The sequence below is a fragment of the Geospiza fortis genome, unplaced genomic scaffold (genome assembly GCF_000277835.1).
Source record: "Geospiza fortis unplaced genomic scaffold, GeoFor_1.0 scaffold117, whole genome shotgun sequence".
Classification (NCBI taxonomy): domain Eukaryota; kingdom Metazoa; phylum Chordata; class Aves; order Passeriformes; family Thraupidae; genus Geospiza; species Geospiza fortis.
Window position 1 is genome coordinate 927517 of NW_005054500.1, and position 16655 is coordinate 944171.

The 16655-nt window shown below is 43.0% G+C and overlaps 1 protein-coding gene across 1 annotated transcript; it reads right to left on the bottom strand.

The window, feature by feature from the left end:
• On the bottom strand, positions 1 to 7881 carry RLIM (ring finger protein, LIM domain interacting). The gene is made up of 3 exons (XM_031063378.1): positions 7698 to 7881; positions 6789 to 6872; positions 1 to 5959 (listed from the first exon to the last, which is right to left on the bottom strand). Exons 1-3 carry the CDS (start codon positions 7864 to 7866, stop codon positions 4425 to 4427), a joined length of 1788 nt encoding a protein of 595 aa, XP_030919238.1. The 5' UTR covers positions 7867 to 7881; the 3' UTR covers positions 1 to 4424.
• Positions 7882 to 16655: the final 8774 nt, after the last annotated feature.

Below are 16655 nucleotides of genomic sequence, written 5' to 3' on the forward strand. Positions count from 1 at the left end.
AACACTTCATGCATTTTATTGAGTCTATTTAAATTTGCATTATAACACCTTACATAGGGAACAAACTCCTCCTAAGTGTTAGCTGGCAAACCTGGTCAAACTGTGTCCAACAACCTCTAAGTACCAGTTCGTATTAAACAAGTCCAGTATAAACAAATGTAAAGCACTGTTAAAAAAAAAAAAGGAAAAAAATAATAAAGAAAAGTGTTACATTCACAGTGGAATTCAGGGCTTCCCAACCAACAGCCTTCCCAGCAGAGTGAAATTCAGAAATGGGCTCAAATATTCTAGCTAAAGGGAATAAAACCAGAAATAAATCAAATAAATTCAATGTTATGTTTCCTCATAAGACAAAAGAGATACAGTCTATCTGAGAGGTTGGGAAGCCCTGGTGTAACAGATGCAAACCTCTTTTTTTTAACACACCACCACTTATTTGTACTTTGGGTACGTTACCATTAATTGTGTCTCTTCAGCCTCCTGCCTCCCCCCCTAACCGAGGATAAACAAAAAGCCTACTGTACATAAGGGCTGGAAATATTTCTGAAGTTGTTATAAATTCCCTCCATGTGGCTCCAAGCCAAGCTTCATGCAAAGCTCCTCCTCCCAGAGGAGCAGGCAGACATTTCCGACAGCCGGGCTGCTCCTGGGCTCCCCAGAGCCCTTCCCAGAGCAGGACAGAGCTTCCCTGGACACAGCGATCCCAAATGAGGGGTGACAACGAGGGACGGAGGAGGCTCAGAACCCGCTCATCCTTAGCTGCACCTCTCCTCACCCTGCATGATCCATCCCCTCATTGTTATGGTGAGACCACAGGGTTGTGAGGACACAACCACCCTGTTATCCACCCTGGATCCACCCGGGCAAGGGGCCTTTGGAGTGCCACATTTGCATAACCAGGACAAGTGACAGGAAACTGGGATGACACTCATTATGGGCCATTGTGCCAGCTCTGGTGGGAAACCCCTGCGTCTGCAGGGCGACACAATGGACAATTAGGGTGGGTGTCGTGTCCTGCAGCTGCCTCCTACAAAAGGCCCTTCAAATTCCCTGATTTCTATGCACGAAGTACCTACACAATCAAACTGTTTTTAAAACATCTCAACTGCCTCCAAGTTCTCTGCAAAAACCCCAACTTGTTCGAAGGAAAAATATGCACGTGAAAGGGAAATCCAATCAGCACCAGGAATTCAGACTTTTCACAGATAAAGCTCCCCCACCCCAAAAAAATTAAAGCGAGCACCCACAAGTCTGTGTTTGTTCACAACGTGAAGTAAAATATGAACTAACAGCAACTCCTAACGTTAAATTATTAAAACTGCGCTTGCCACAAGCCTTTGGCCAGGTGACCACTGTCACTGCTGTGGGTAGGGGTCTGTCCTGTCAGAAAGGAACGAAGCTCACGCACCAGGGATTCCCAGCAAGAGTTTGGACATTTGGGAAAAAACCTCATGGTAACCACTGAGTCGGGCAATGACAAGGAGAATCCTTCGGAACCAAGATAAAAGCTGCAGATGCGGCAGGGAATGCCGCTGGCGCTGAAGGCAGATCCCACACGGTGGCACTGTGACCCAGGCCACAGCGCACACGGCTCTGCCTCTCCAAAGCCACCATTCCTACAAATCAGCCCTAGGAACGTGCCAAAACTCGCCCTTTTAACCCTTCACACCCTGCCAGGCACGAGTGAAGATGCCGAGTCCCTCCAGAAATATAAACAAATACTAAGGGAAGAGCTAAATACACATGTTCACTATCAAAATAATTCATGAAATGTAAATTAGTCTAATTATGAAAGTGTTTCGCCTTTTGTAAGCAACTGAAATGTTAATATTGGCTTTTCCTAACTCCAATCTAAATTTAGATAAATAGAAATTTAATTACCCTAATTAACTGCACTACATAAAGAAGTTTTTGCTGCAGACAATGAGCCCCCAGCCCCTTCAGCACACTCAGTGCTGTGAAAGGCAGAGAAACCACAGAGAACCATCAACATCTCTTAAACTGAGATTAAATTATTTGTTCTTGGTACCGTTTGGGAAACCTCCAAGATTTTATTAGTTGCTCTTGTTACAGAAAGATAAAATGTTAAGACATGCCATAAGCTATAACAAAACTGCTGTTTTGGGGCAGTTCTACCAAGGTGGAATTCCGTGGAGAAGGTGGGGTGACAGGTACCACAGCCATGCTTTGGGTGGGTTTGGGAAAATGGGCTCCCTTCCTGGTGGTCACCAGCTCTGGTTTGAGATGAACATCTCTGACTTCCAACATCTAACATGGTACTCATGTAGAGAGGGTTTTTTTTTTTCCTTCTAATTCTATGCTCTGTAAGTCTGGAAGCTGCAACTGAGAGTGAGTATTTGCTCTGTGAAATTCAGAAGTGTTATTTTGCTGTGAAATTTTGGCACAGAGAAGCCAGCACCCAGAATCAACAGCCAACTCCAATTTTACAGTGATGTGTCCAAGGAAAAAGCCAAACCCGTGAGCTGACTGATTGTTCTGTTCCCAAAGAACCCTGGTGCTCCCTCTGCCATGATGGTGTGTCCCACCAGGAGGAAAGAGAGCTCAACAGCCAGTCAGGGCTTCCCACTGAAACAGCACAAAATGCACATGGAGGAAAAAAAAAACAAACAGAATTTTGGGATGCTGTGGAATCCTGAACTAGCTGATGAGATGTTAAAATGGCTGAGAGCAGTGATTATAGTTTATGCACCCACCACTATAAAACACCAAAAATGTGTTTTAATTAGGAAAAAAAGAGATAGGCCAGCTTTGGTTTTGTCATCTGAGGAACAAGCAACATTTCCCATCCAGCCAGCAAGAGCAGCTCATATCCCTTCAGAACTACTGCCCTGGAGTGGAAATAAATAAAAACCACTTTCCCATTGCACATGTAAGCCAGGAAAAACCCAAAACCTTAGAGAATAAAACAAAGAAGGGGTCAGTGAGGGTGAAGGATGTTTCCCCACACACACACTCCAATGAGAGTTGAGGTACATTCTCCAATTCTCAACTGCAACATGTCACATACATAATTTTGAAAGTAAATTCATTTTCATTCTGTCCAATAGGAATATAAAGAACTTGTTGGGTTTTTACTGTTAGTCTCAAGAATCTCCTACACATTTAAGTGCACTCATTTTAAAATGTAACCCAATACTAATGATGTGCTTTCCAGTTATTCCCTGAGGCACCTGCACCACAGGCGACCAACACCAGACCACTCAACACATCCAGAGGGTACCAGTACAGCTGAAGCTTGTGAAGAACTAAAAACCAACCTGTCCATACTTGTTTGATGAAGTTACAACATTGCCTCAAAAATTGAGAGGAAAAGCTGATAGAAAAATTGGGCACAAACCTCAGTGAACAAGCCAGTACACACAGGTTTGTATTATTCCATATTTGCAACCATACCAAGAAATAACCAGCCATTAGAACAGTTTCTAATTTTTATCATATTTTTTTTTTTTGGTGGCATTACTGAGCCAAAACATTGCAACTATAACATTTAATTTCCGGTTTTTAAAATGCAATTAAATGTCTAATCCAACTGTTTTTATGTTACAGTAGCTGTTCACATAAATAGTACAGATATGCACTGCTCTTGACAGGTACACAGTCACAAAAGCAGCTCTCTCGTGTTCACTTTGCTCTCTGTGTAGTGGGGGTTGTATGAAAAGCGTTCTTGATTTCTAAGCATGGTACAATTTTAATTCTTAATGCGTTAGTACAACAGTGCATTGGAAAAGTACTGAGCTTCTACAAAAAAGCTTTACAATTTTAAAACAGATTTTTTTTTCCTTTATTTAAACAAGCATAGGCAATTCTTATATTTCCACAACAAGATAAATATCCCAATTACGCTAACAGCTCATCCTACAGCGTGCCATAGTGATGGGGAAAGGGCTAACATTAGTGTTATTTACACAGACATGTCCAATATTAACCCAGGAGGAAAATCAAAAGTATGTTCAAATGTGCAATTAAATTAATATTATTTTTTCAGAGAGTTGGATTTCTTGCAAAAATTCCTCTATGACTCATGGACACTGAGCTGGGATAACTTCTCAAATAACTCCTCAGAAGCACAATCTTGAGGAAAAACTGTTTATTGGGCTGGGATGGCAAGGGCTGGGAAAGAGAAAGAACTTAATATCTTCACAAAGAAAAAAAATATTTTGAAGTGGGGAGATGTCTTTGGACAAGTGAAATTGAACACCCAAACCAACTAGAACTCGAAAAACCTAATTAAAGAAATTTTCCAATTCCCAAATCTTGAATCCAGAGAAAACGCTTTCAGGAGGGAAGATTCACTCCGAGTCATTACTATACATTGAGGTACCACTCAAAAAGTGGCCATAAAGGAAGTGACTTCTTTGCCCATCACTATCACACCGGCTGCCTGGCCATCACTCAGCTCTGCTTTAGACCACGCTCTCCCTGTTCCCGGAGGCCAGGACTGCCCTGCGGCAGATGGGGCAGGTGGAGTTCTCGGACAGCCAGCGGTCGATGCAGTGCACGTGGTACTCGTGCGAGCACGGCAGCTTGCGGAGCTTGTTGCCCTCCGTGTACTCGGTGATGCACACGCTGCAGGTTTTCAGAGCGTCGCTCTCACCAAAATTCCTCATGGCTAGGTTGTCAATTTGTTCTTTGGTGAGTCCTCTGGGTTGGTCATCGTCATCTTCGTTGAGTAAGAAAAACTGTGCAAGGCTAAGGAATGGTAAAGAACCACTTTCTTCAAAAGTGACCGATCCCCTCCCATTGCGGCCTTCCCGCCTGGCACCGGATGTTGAGCTGGCCTCGTGCCCCCCCTCGTACACCTCCCCTGAGCTAACATCTGCATTCTCATTGCCCGAGGCGCCCCCGCCTCCGCTCTGCGGCTCAGAAGTCTCCACGTTGTGACTGGGAGCCGACCCACTGGAATCTGCATCGCTATCGCTGTACATGAAGTAGCTGAGCTCCCCGAAGCCCGTCATGATCTGCCTCAGCATGGTCTGGATGGCGACCGACGTGGTCTCGCTCAGGCCCGTGTTCAGGATCCTACGGATGGGGATCCTGATGGTGCTGACGTAAGTTCTCACCCCAGCCCGCTCCGAGCGGGAGAAGGTGCGCCGGAAGCCTCCGCGCTCGCTCTCGTAGGTGACCGTGTTGTTGGGGGTCTGGGAGCGCGAGCGGGTCCTGTTGGCGATGCTGTCCCTCTGCCGGTACTCGCCCGGGCGAACTCTTCTCACCTGCAGGTCCAGCACTATGGTGGGAGGCCTCTGCCCAGGAGCTGTGGACTCGCCAGTGCCGGTGCTTTCTGAAGAACCTGCTGCTTGAGGAGCAGGCCTTGTCTCAGGGGGGGAAAACAGAACTGCATTTTCACTTGGCACCTCAGTCCCCACTGTGTGCTGCCTTAACGTCACGTGCTGTCTGGTTCTAGAGCTGCCCTCAGCCTCGCCCGCTGAGGAGTGGTCAAGTGTTTGAGATGATGTGTTGTGATGAGACCTGCGAGGGGCCTCGCTCACTGCATTAATAGGTGACCTACTTCTATCAGTCCTAGCCCGCGTCCGCCGCTGCTCTGGACTCCTACTCCTGGCTCTCCTCTGCCCTCTAGGAGGGGAAGCCTCCTCAGCTGTCAGCTCCTCCGCACTGCTCCTTTCTGATCCAGGCTGCCTTACAGATGGTGATTCAGACCTTGGAATTTCAGAGTCACTTTGGCTGTTTTCCAAATCCTCCCCATTGGAAGGCTCTACAGATGGCTCATTCTCAGTTTCTGGATTCGTGTTCCCATTATTACGGTTGACATTTATTTCCAAACTGAATCTGAAGTCGCCGCTATTGGGGTTAGTCCGGCTCACTGCTCTCCAGGACTGGTTTCCTCGCTGCCCGCTTCGTGTCGTATTTCCAGTCTGTCGGACTGAATTAAGCCAGTCTATTATAGAATCTCCATTTGAAACATCTTCTGCGGACTCTGCACCTGTGAAAAAGACAGGGAACTACCAAAATTAGAGTACTGAGCTAATTTTGGAGCCATCTTTTCCAAGAACATAATTGCTTAGCTTAACAAGTGACAATTTAGAAGTGCTGAGTCCTACCGAGCGCTACTGTGGTTTCACAGGCAGTGTGACAATTCTGTAACTACCAGAGCTCTTCTAAGGGAGCAGGAGTGGACATTGCTCTAATATGCACAGATAGGCTGCAGCCATCACAGAGCAAACAAGTCATCAAAAGAACATGTATTTTCTATCATAAGTAAATGGAAAGTCACATGTCAGGTGGCATAACACATCAATATTCTGTGTTTTCCGTTCCAAACAATTAAGTGATCTATTGACCATGAAACAGAGAATTAAGGTTGTCCTGAACCTTCACCTGCAGAGCTTTATAGCAAATCTGTCTCACTGAAGAATGAACTCCAGTGGTCAGCTCCAAGCATCCCCCACCACTCACTACAGAAGGGTGGCAACAAAAGCAATGCAGCATCTTTGGAAGGGAAGAATTAAAAAAAGAGGGATCACCAAAAAGCATCCCAGAAGGGAGCAGACAGAAAGGCAATCTTAAAAAAAATGAAATAAAAAAAGAAATAAACCCAAGCAAAACTTTATTTTGATAGAAGTAAGAGATGTGTTATGAATGAAATCTGTCCCAAACTGACCTCTGCAGCAGATATCAGACATAAGGTTCACTGAGTTTTGAAACAAAGCTCACCTTGCACCTGCCTAGGCTTAACTTGTTCCACTCCTGCACTCAAGTTAAGGTCCGTATGGGGTGCTAAAGTTAAGAGTTTTCACAAATACTGTATATACCTCTATTCTCATCACTGTTTTGCTGTGGCGGACCTTCTTTAACTTGGTGTAGCCTTCTCAGCAACTCTTCTTCAGTAATTTCACCTTAGAAAATAAGCAAAATTTTCCAAAAATATTTCCAAATCATATATGTATGGCAAGCATTATCAAAAGCTTCTAAAGAAGGTACAAGCCACTGCTTGTGTTCTGTCTAATTAATTCCTGCCATAATGGCACTGCCAAGCATGTTGCTAAGGGGAAGTTCAGACACTTTAGCACTGTTGTCCCAAGTAAGTTTTCCTGAAGCTGAAATACCCAACAGTTCCATCCTATTCAAGAGAGATGTGCTCTCTGGTTCTGTAACCTTGACAGCTGAGCAGCAATTTTTGTCATCCTACACCCATTAGGGTGTCCAGTATGAAATATTTGAGGTTAACGCTGCCACAAGCAGGAACAGAAAGTTTAAATAACTTGAGTCATGGTTTGAATTAGGTATCAACCTATGGAAGAGGAAGTTTAACACGTTGATTGAGAGCTGACATCAAAATGTCCATGCAGAATCTCATACCAGACTACTTACCATGGTTACAAACTCCTAACCTCACCAGCACAAAGTCTGCACACAGAGGCTTAAAGGAGATTTTTTTGTCCATCTAAGGGTTCGTAACTGGAACTGGGTCAAATCTGGGTGCTCCTGCCAAGTTGTGCAAACACCAGACTTCTGTATCTGATGAATACACACCATCCTATGTCTCCACAAGTCAAAGGACCACTTGAATTTGAATGTGAACAAATTAGCCAGAAGCTACTTCCTACCACGGAACACAGCTGCAGCACACAGACGGGTGAAAGGGCTGCAGGGGAACAGAAAATGACACAAATTTCCTACAAGCAACCCTAGCAGGATGGACATAGGCAAGCATTACCTACCTGGTGTTCCTAGCAAATTGTTATCTCTCATAAGCCTGTAGTCCTCTTCACTCAGGTTGTTCACAAACTGATAGAAAGCTTCTTCTCGGTCTAACCGATCCAGCTGGCTCTGACGTTGGGCTTCTGACTGATCAATACTTCCTTTATCACTAGAATCTGAGCTTTCCATCTTGATGAGTAGAAGAGTACCTAAAAAAGGAGAGAACAAACCCTTCATAAGAGCAGTGAAATACAGCATGGAATTTATGCATGTGAGTCCAGTACAAGAGTGAGGTACAGGTCGAAGCAGTTTGCTAATGAAGCTTTGGTTAGGATCAGGTTCATCACCACAGGGATCAAAAACAAAGCATGAGCCTCCTCAAGAAGTACAAACAAAACTGATGTCCAAATACTGATCAAAGCAGCAAGCTGAACACAGAATATCATCTGCCATAAGCCTTAGAGCCCATCTTTAAATTCACATAGTAACTGACCATGATTATCTGCTTTTTGCATAAAATATTCCAATATCACAACTGCCTCTCCAAGCAGCCTTACAGAAGTGCAGTACAAGGCATAAGCCATCCTTGATTGTACTCTCTGAGCACAGGATTATGTGTTCCTTGCCTTTTCCTGCCTGCTACAGAAACACCCTCTTCACCATACTAGTGAATTTTAACAGAATGAAGTGGTTATGAACAACTCAAATGAAGAAAATGCTGTTGAACCCTGTGCACAAAAAAAAAGGGACAGGTTCTCATTCTCTCAAAAAACAAAAAGAGTTTGTAAAATCAGCTTTATAGTTTTACATCAACAGAGGAATTTGCTTTCAAGTTTCAGCTTTTACTGAACTACTGATGTTGATGAGCAAATTTCCAAGACAAAACTCCAGCATATACCAGCTACACCACTGCTTTAAAGAGCTGTCTTCTAGGCTGCATATTTTAAAATATAACCTTCTCATATTGTTTTTCATTTGGATGAAATACTTGACAACGTCTTCTCTTTCAAGGAAAATAATCGATTAATGCTGTGTCTGTATCTGATAAATATTGTAAAGAACAATGCAAATGCAGGAGACATTCTGGCACTGGCTGTGCCATGCAAATGCATCAAATGAAGATAAAATAACCAGTTTCCTTGATCACTCTGCCTCACTACTCACAGCACCAAGAATTTTCCTGTACAACTGGTAGAATCTAGTTACTCAGAGGTGATTAAGAAGCTAATCCTCTGCATGCTAAAAAGCTCTGCAATAACATTCCCCATCAGAAAACATTCCTTTCATTTAAACCATACTTCAAGTGACATGGAAATGCTGGAAGAATAAAGCTTTTCTGCTTCTCACTGGAAAATTTCCAACACTTAGACATCTGTCTAGTGCAAAAAGCATCTTTTTTTGGTTTGTCAGCACAGCTGTCAAGTCAAGACTGCCCACAGTTTACATTAGTGCTTCTCCAGAAGAGCAGCACTGCATGATCTCCACGGGCACTTTATTTCAGCTGCTATGGTGAAAATTAAAGTGCACCAACGACCACCCTGAGAAGCACCAGAAAAATTACACCGGATAGGATATCCCATTATTGCAGACTTGGAAATTATGAAACTGCTGTTCTGACCCTCTTTGTCTGCAGTTCTGATGCAGTAGAACTTGAATTTAAGTTAGTGATATTAACTAATTGCCACTCGGGGCTACCGGTGCTGTTTGGTTCTGTGAAGTTCTGCCACTTTTACCAAAGCTATTACACCCTTTTTTCAGGAATCAGGAAACAGCAGCAATTCCCAGAGTCACTCCTGAGTCAGATGGGAGCCTATCAGCTTTCTCCGCATTTCCAAATCCCTGGAGCAATCTGAAGACTGCAGACTGGCATGTGACATGCGAGTGTTGTGTGCTGTGACGTGCTGTTAAACACCGATAAATGACCCCATTCACAGGACAGTTGAGCAATAGTTTCTGCAGGTGTGTTCAGCTCTGACCCAGCTCACTTAAGAAATCCCTGTGCCCTTCACATACCAGGCACGTATTTCTAGTGAGAACACAACTTCAGTCAACTTTTTTTACAAGCTTTCTGCAGCAGAATTATTACCTCAAGTACCATTATTTAAAGACACGCTGGAGAAGATACTTTTAAAAGCAGCTCTCACTGGTTCTGATAATATATGAATAAAAGTTTCAAGTAGAGCGAGAGACTTGCATTCAAAATAAAACCTTGAAATGCATCAGTTCTTTGGGAATACACATCAAACTTGGAAACACGTGGAATATCTTCAGAAAGATGGTAATATTAACACCTTTATAAGCATTAGACCAATTCTTCAACAGCTCTTAAAACAGAAATATGCACTACACATATAAAACATAACATTTGTTTACTACTTTCCTTTTAACTGAAAATGCTTGCAGGCACCTTGGCTATCTAATGCCTATGTGATTCAAAGATATTTGCCTATTTCAGAAAATGAAGGTGCACCATTCTTGATCAGGGAAAAAGGGAGAGTCAAAATAAGTCAAATAGGGGGGGAATTTAAAATCTCTTCTTCACCAACAGGCTGATATACAGATTCTTTAGGAAATGCTTGGAATAAGTCAGTACTACTAATTGCCAGGTTTGCTCCTCTTTTCTCCTCCTTCATCTCTTATCTTCCCTCTTAAACCATAAAATCAGCTAACGGTCAAGGCTGAATAGTTTACTGCTCAGAGGTAAGGCCTCAGAGGTGGGATGAATGAAAAATTTAATTTACACAAGGACTTTTCTGCCAGTGACAAATTGCCGTATTTTCCTATTGCAAGCTACTCACAGGTTACACCAGTCCCCTGTATCCCCCAGAAATGCTGTGCTTCTCTCTGGGATGTTTACACTGATGGAAATACAGATGGCACAGAAACACAACAGCAACAACACATTCTCCCTACGTGACTGCAGACAGCAAATGGGATGATACACTTCAAACCAGAGGTCTGATATTAAAACCAGCAAATGAAAACCAGGATTTCTATCCCAAGGCTTCTGCTGCTTTCTGTCTCCTCCCTGTGCCCTCAGCTCATTGTGCACATTGTCCAACATAAGCCTCACCTCCCAGGCTGCTGCAGAGCTCTCCGTGGCCAGACTGAACCTACTGGAATGTTTAGACTGCTCCTGCCTCAGCACAGCTCCATAGGGCCCATCTGCCTGGACAGCAGGATTTCCATGGTGGGAGTTACCATGGCCCTGCACAGGGAGGCAGAAAGAACTTGAAAATCTGCCCCTCAGGATGCTGCTCTCAGCTCACACCCTGCAGGCAATTAAGACTGGCTGAAGGAAGCCAGTAATACAGGGAAGCCTGATGAGGGAAAACCAACAGGTGTACTATTAGCTTACAACAAAATAACCAACATTCGGCTATCTAATAAGCAAGTACAGTTCAACTCTGCTTTTCCTTCTTCCAGTGTAAGACTTTGTTCTTATCCAAGCTGAAAGAATCAGAATTTCCTCCCTCAGTGTCCTTCCTTGTCAGCACTGAGTTGACACAGGGTGGGGAAGGTCACAACTATGAGCAGGAAGTTCAGATCTGCTGGTTATTCCAACTTCAGCTGAGGTACCCAGGCACGAAAATCTCTTTACGGGGAACTGAGGGGGTGACCACCTAAGGACTGCACAAAGCAAGGGAATCAGAGATAGGATAAACAATTTGCTCCTTGAAAAAATATATTCTTCAGCAGCTTGACTATCCAGACAAGAGTAACTACAGTGAATTCTTAATTGGTGTTCCCATCCTGCCACAAATCAGAAAAGTATCTTCCCTGCAGTTACGCTTCAACAGCCTCAGAGATTTCCAAGCACAAATGACTGCCTGTCTCCCCACTGCTGCTCCAGACTGCAGAAGGCCCTCAAAAGCTATTGTTTGTTACATTCTTTTAATTCAAGAGGAAGCAATACTGTGCTTTTTTGATAGGGACAATTTAAGAGTACTGGATATTCTCTGAACAATACAAAGTTATCATTCTTACAGCATAAGAAATATTTTGGTTTTTTTCATGCCAGGTTGTTTGCAAACTAAATCCAGTCAGGAATGTGCTACTGCCTCAAATCTAGTGGGACAGCAAGCAGGGATAACATGTGTCACCCATTTACCTTCCACAGTAGCACAGCCTATCTCCATATTGCATAGCACTTGTGGACTACAGGATTCTTCCCAGAAAAAGCATTAATGGACTATAACACACAGTAATAAATCTCTAACTCTTCCTCCTTCAATAATGTCTAATATCTCCTGACATTAGTTACCTGAACTGAACATCAAGATCCTACCTTAGCCTGCATTCCTGGTTTTTTTTACATTTAAAAGAAATCCCATAAAACATTAGAGCTCTCATTAAACCAACTAGGCAGAACTTAGAAAATCTGACAAACCCTGAAATCACTAATTGGCAGGGTTAAATGAAAAAGCGACACCTTAAAATTTTCATTAGATTTATGGGGCAATCCTCAAATTTTTACAGGACAAAGCATGGAATTTAATTAAACTGAAGAAACAACTCAGTTGCTCATGAGTCAGGTGTGCAAGAAGAAGTTCCTCTAGAACTCCCCCAGGTCGGTGTTACCGGTATTTCAACCTCACCTGAGAATCTCTCGTGCCCTGTGTGGCAGGAATGAGTTTCCTGAGTTACCTCACGTCCCAGCAACACAGTTAATACCTCTGGATAAACAAAGAAGAGGATGGCAGTGTGGGTGTTCCAGAGATGTCCTCAGCAGTAGGCCAACTTCTCATTTATGATTCATACCCTCATCTTAATTAGCTACTCCAACCGGTAGAGCACCTTGCTTCCTTGCAGTGCACAGAACTGATCAAACCCTTGCACTGAAGGGGTGACTCAGGATGGAAGCCAGAAGCACTGCCTTGTTTGCTTTGGGTCCTTAGAGGTTATTTTCCTGCCCAGGCTGCAGTGAACATGCCTCACAGACACTTCAGCTGGAGAGAAGCAGAGCACAGCTGTGTGTCCAAGCTTTCCACGAACTGTGACTTCAGCAGCTCAGCCAGCCTCGCTCCAATTCCATGTCTCAAATGACACAGGAACAGCAGCTAGAACAGGCAGTCCTCTTACCCCAGCTCCTTCAAGCACAAACTGAACCCACTTCACACAGAGCACTCATCCAACCCACTCCACCTCATTTTCCTAGAAGAATTCAAAGTTGAAAAACAGTTTCCATGCCAGTCAGTATCCAATTTCTCCATACTCAAAACTAGCTGGAAGTAAGACATAACAGAAACTACATTTTCATCTTAAATATTTCATCACTCAAGTCTGCAAGCTCAAAAGCAGAAGCAAAAACTGTCAGTGAATCCCATCATTAAAGGAAAAAGACACCTTAAGACAGTGAAATGAAAGTCATCTATTTGTATTATACATGGAGCTTCATTATGTCAAGTTTGTTTGGCTTTCTCTTTTTGTGCAGGTGCACAAGCTTCCTTTTGTGATCACACCAAAGACTTTGATACCACAGGTCCAATACACTCATCTCCATCTTAGAAACAGTAAAAAGGAACAAACTTTTCCAGTTTTCAAAGTGGCATCATGAATTTGGGGATTTTTTTTCCCCTGCTATTGTGGCTTTTTATTTCGATTGTGATGAACAGCAGATTTAGGTTCTTATTAGCTTTTTAATAAAACTACCATAAGTTCTAAAGTCAAGAACTCTCTGTCCTTTTTAACTCAAAATTATCATGAAACATGCACCACTCTTGCAAAACTGGAAGAAAGTTTTGTATTCAATGGAAATGTTGTGTGAAAAGTGCTGTAAAATTTAAATGCCACTTTAACAAGGAGTGTTAAACATTGATTCAGCTTTTTCACTACCCCAGTGTGTTCCAAAGCAAAGGCCCTCAAACAAGATGTCATTCTGAACATACATTTCAAACAACAGAAAGCAAATGAATACTTTTGCAGAACAGTGGCAGAAAGTTCCACAGAATAAAAAAAAACCAACAGACCAGAGAGCAAAAACACTTCAGCTGAACCAACTGCTGAGATAAAGAAGAGAAACACTAACAACTCCTGATAAGTCAGAAAGAAGTGAGAAAATCAGGGCAGAGCTTAGCAATTCCAGAACACTGAGAGCATGTGGAACCAAGATGGAGCTCTGAAAATAAAATGCAGTAACAACTGCCAAAATGCTGGGCTTTGCCTTTTATCATCTGCACTTACTAAAACAACACTTCTCACATACAAGTGGAAAATAAAATTAAGATAACACTGCCTCTGCCATCAAATTCAGATAGCACAGAAGACAAAGTGGTGTGTATGAGGTGCAGTAAGTTTGCAGCATTGCAGGCTCATGAAATGATGCTCTTTTCACCCAGAAATGAGCTTCCTGCTGGGTCAGCAGCAGAAGGCCCACTCTGAAGTCAAAAGAAGTAAAGCTGCACAAGTAACCAATGCTGACCCTGAGAGACAGGACTGATATCCAAGGACAAGTAGAGTTCTGATTCCTGAAGAAACACAAGCTGTGGTTAGTGAAAACACCAAACCAATCAACACTCACTAACTTTCAACTAAAAAAGAAAAAGGCATCTTTAAATTCACTGCTGAATGTTGCTGTCTCCACACAAGTGCTGCTAATGCAGGCACTGCTAACAGTAAAAGAGCAACAAGCAGAGAATCACTGCAACCACAAGCCACAGAGGAATTCCGATGCGTGCGTTCCCGTTCTCGTTGGTATCCGCTGCCCAGCAAACACAGAAGTGGGAAACAAAATGAAGGCAAATTTCTCTGAATTTAAACAGGCATCTGCACCATGAGAATTCCATTTCTGATGCCACCCCAAGGCAGGGAAGCCCCAGGATTTTAACAGGACTATGTGCACATACACCTTGCACATCAAAACCCAGAGTGCTCCGAGCACAAGATGATTTTAAATACTGAACTAAGATAAAATATGTGCTGGCTTTTCCTCTGTTCCATAATCATCAGGTGGTTTTACGAGACCATCCAACCCTGCAGACCTCCCTGAGTCAAAAGCTGAGCCTCAACACTGCACAGCAGCCAAAAGCTCCTACCAAACACCACGTTAATACAAACCTGAGCAGTCTGAAGGAGACACAGGCCTGTGTTTATGATCTTACCTGCAGCCAGAACCTGTGCAAAGGCAAAACCAGTCCCTGGGATGCTCCTGGCTATCCCCACTCAGCACACAAAGCTCCTAAGTTATGACACTGCTACACTCTTTAGAAGTTTTGGTTTTGAGAAGCACAAGACTCTCATAAAAGTATCTTGAAGAAGGAAATGTTCACATTTGGTTTTATCCCTTCACAAGTAATTTTTGCAAGCTCAGCAGCTGATAAATTTTCACCAAGACTGAGATCAAACCACAAAACCTTGGATAAACACCCACTAATCATGTCTGGATTCAAGTATTTTAACACAGGGAAACTGAAGTTCTCTACAAAAAAAAAAGAATTTAGGACACTCCAGTAATGTGTTAAGCTACATTAGGCTGGACTTAAATCTTTAGACTCAAGTATATGGAGTTAAAACATTATCTTATATTATGCTATGACTGTTAAAAAAATGTACAACACCTCCACTGCACCTGGAATGATTCTGCCAAGATCAAGGGACTTATTTTGATACATTCCCACAGGGAAGAGGAATAAAGGAACAAGCAAGGCAGGTGTATTGATGCAGAGGTGTTTTGAAAACATTTCAATCTAAGGATCATGTTATCCATTCCTCTTAAAAAAACCAACTACACATACTGGAGAGCAGACACTTGCAACACTCTTGTCCAGGAATCCATCCAGTAATATGGAAAATAAATAGGATACAGATGGCAACCACTACAGCTTGAAAAATACTGGTGTGTGGTTATTTCAGTGACAGACATTTACCCAGGCAGAGTTGCTGATGAAGGGAACACTGCAGTTGTTATGCCTTAGTGGTCTAACATAACTAGAAACCCTTAATTTTGTAATGTGTGGTGTGTTTTCCCTTCCCAGAACATAATTCCAAGCTATCATTATTTTAATTCCAAAATGGTAAACCTGTAGAGGGATCAGAGTCAGTTTAAGTGCTAGGTGACCACTACAACAAAACTAAATATCTGACCCTCAACTGACATAATTAACTGCCCAAGAAGCAGCCAACTGTTTATTTGTTTTGGAAAGACTTGACAAGTCACTGCAATTAAAACTCAGGGACAAATTAGTGTCAGAAGTTCTTCTGAACATTTGACGAGTATTTCCAAGTTGAAATTACCCAACACTGCCAACATGGACAGGAAAACAGAAGTGATGTGTGATGGCGCTATTGGGTGTTATCAAGTTTGTATTCTTGGTTAGGAGCTTCTCTGTATCAAGGCTCCACCTTCCTGAGAAACAGCAAAATAATACTACTGTTATTTTAAAAAATTCAGGTTTTTTTGCTGTGAAACCTTTTTTCAGACTTCTACTACACACTAAAATCAAGACACGTAATACATTTTATAAACAAACCTTAATCATCACTACATTATATACATATATACACATACACACTATTACACACAACCTGATATTGCTCCTGAATTAAAGCAGACCACTCAAGATAAACACATACGTGCAGCTGGACTTGACAAGGGTTTTGAAACAGAGAAACAGAAGCCTTAAATGCCAACAAACACCATTAAAAGAGGCAGGGAAAGCTTCCACAGAAAGCTAAGGTGACAGAGCAAAGATGACGTGCTGAACTGGGGAGAAACTGAGCACAGGAATAGCAAACACCACAGGTCTGAACAGGTCACAGGCTGATCCAGAGCTCTGCACAGCGGGAGAGGAAGAGTTCTTCTCGCCTGTGTTCCACAAGAAGGCTTCTGGCCTCAACCCACGGCCTGGAACACGGCCGTGAGACGCTGCGGCTCCTGCAGCAGACCCTGAACTGCGGACGGGGCCCAGGGCAGGGCTACAGCCGCCCCCTCCCCCACCCTCCCAAAAGGAGCCTCTCCCAATCCCTCTCGCCAGCCGGAC

Excerpts from the sequence above, each read along its gene's own strand:
- RLIM (XM_031063378.1), bottom strand. The coding sequence starts at position 7,866 with ATGGAAAGCTCAGATTCTAGTGATAAAGGAAGTATTGATCAGTCAGAA. Across the intron at positions 6,873-7,697 it reads CAATTTGCTAGGAACACCAG|GTGAAATTACTGAAGAAGAG; the intron begins GTAGGTAATGCT and ends TTATTTTCTAAG. Across the intron at positions 5,960-6,788 it reads AAACAGTGATGAGAATAGAG|GTGCAGAGTCCGCAGAAGAT; the intron begins GTATATACAGTA and ends TCTTTTTCACAG.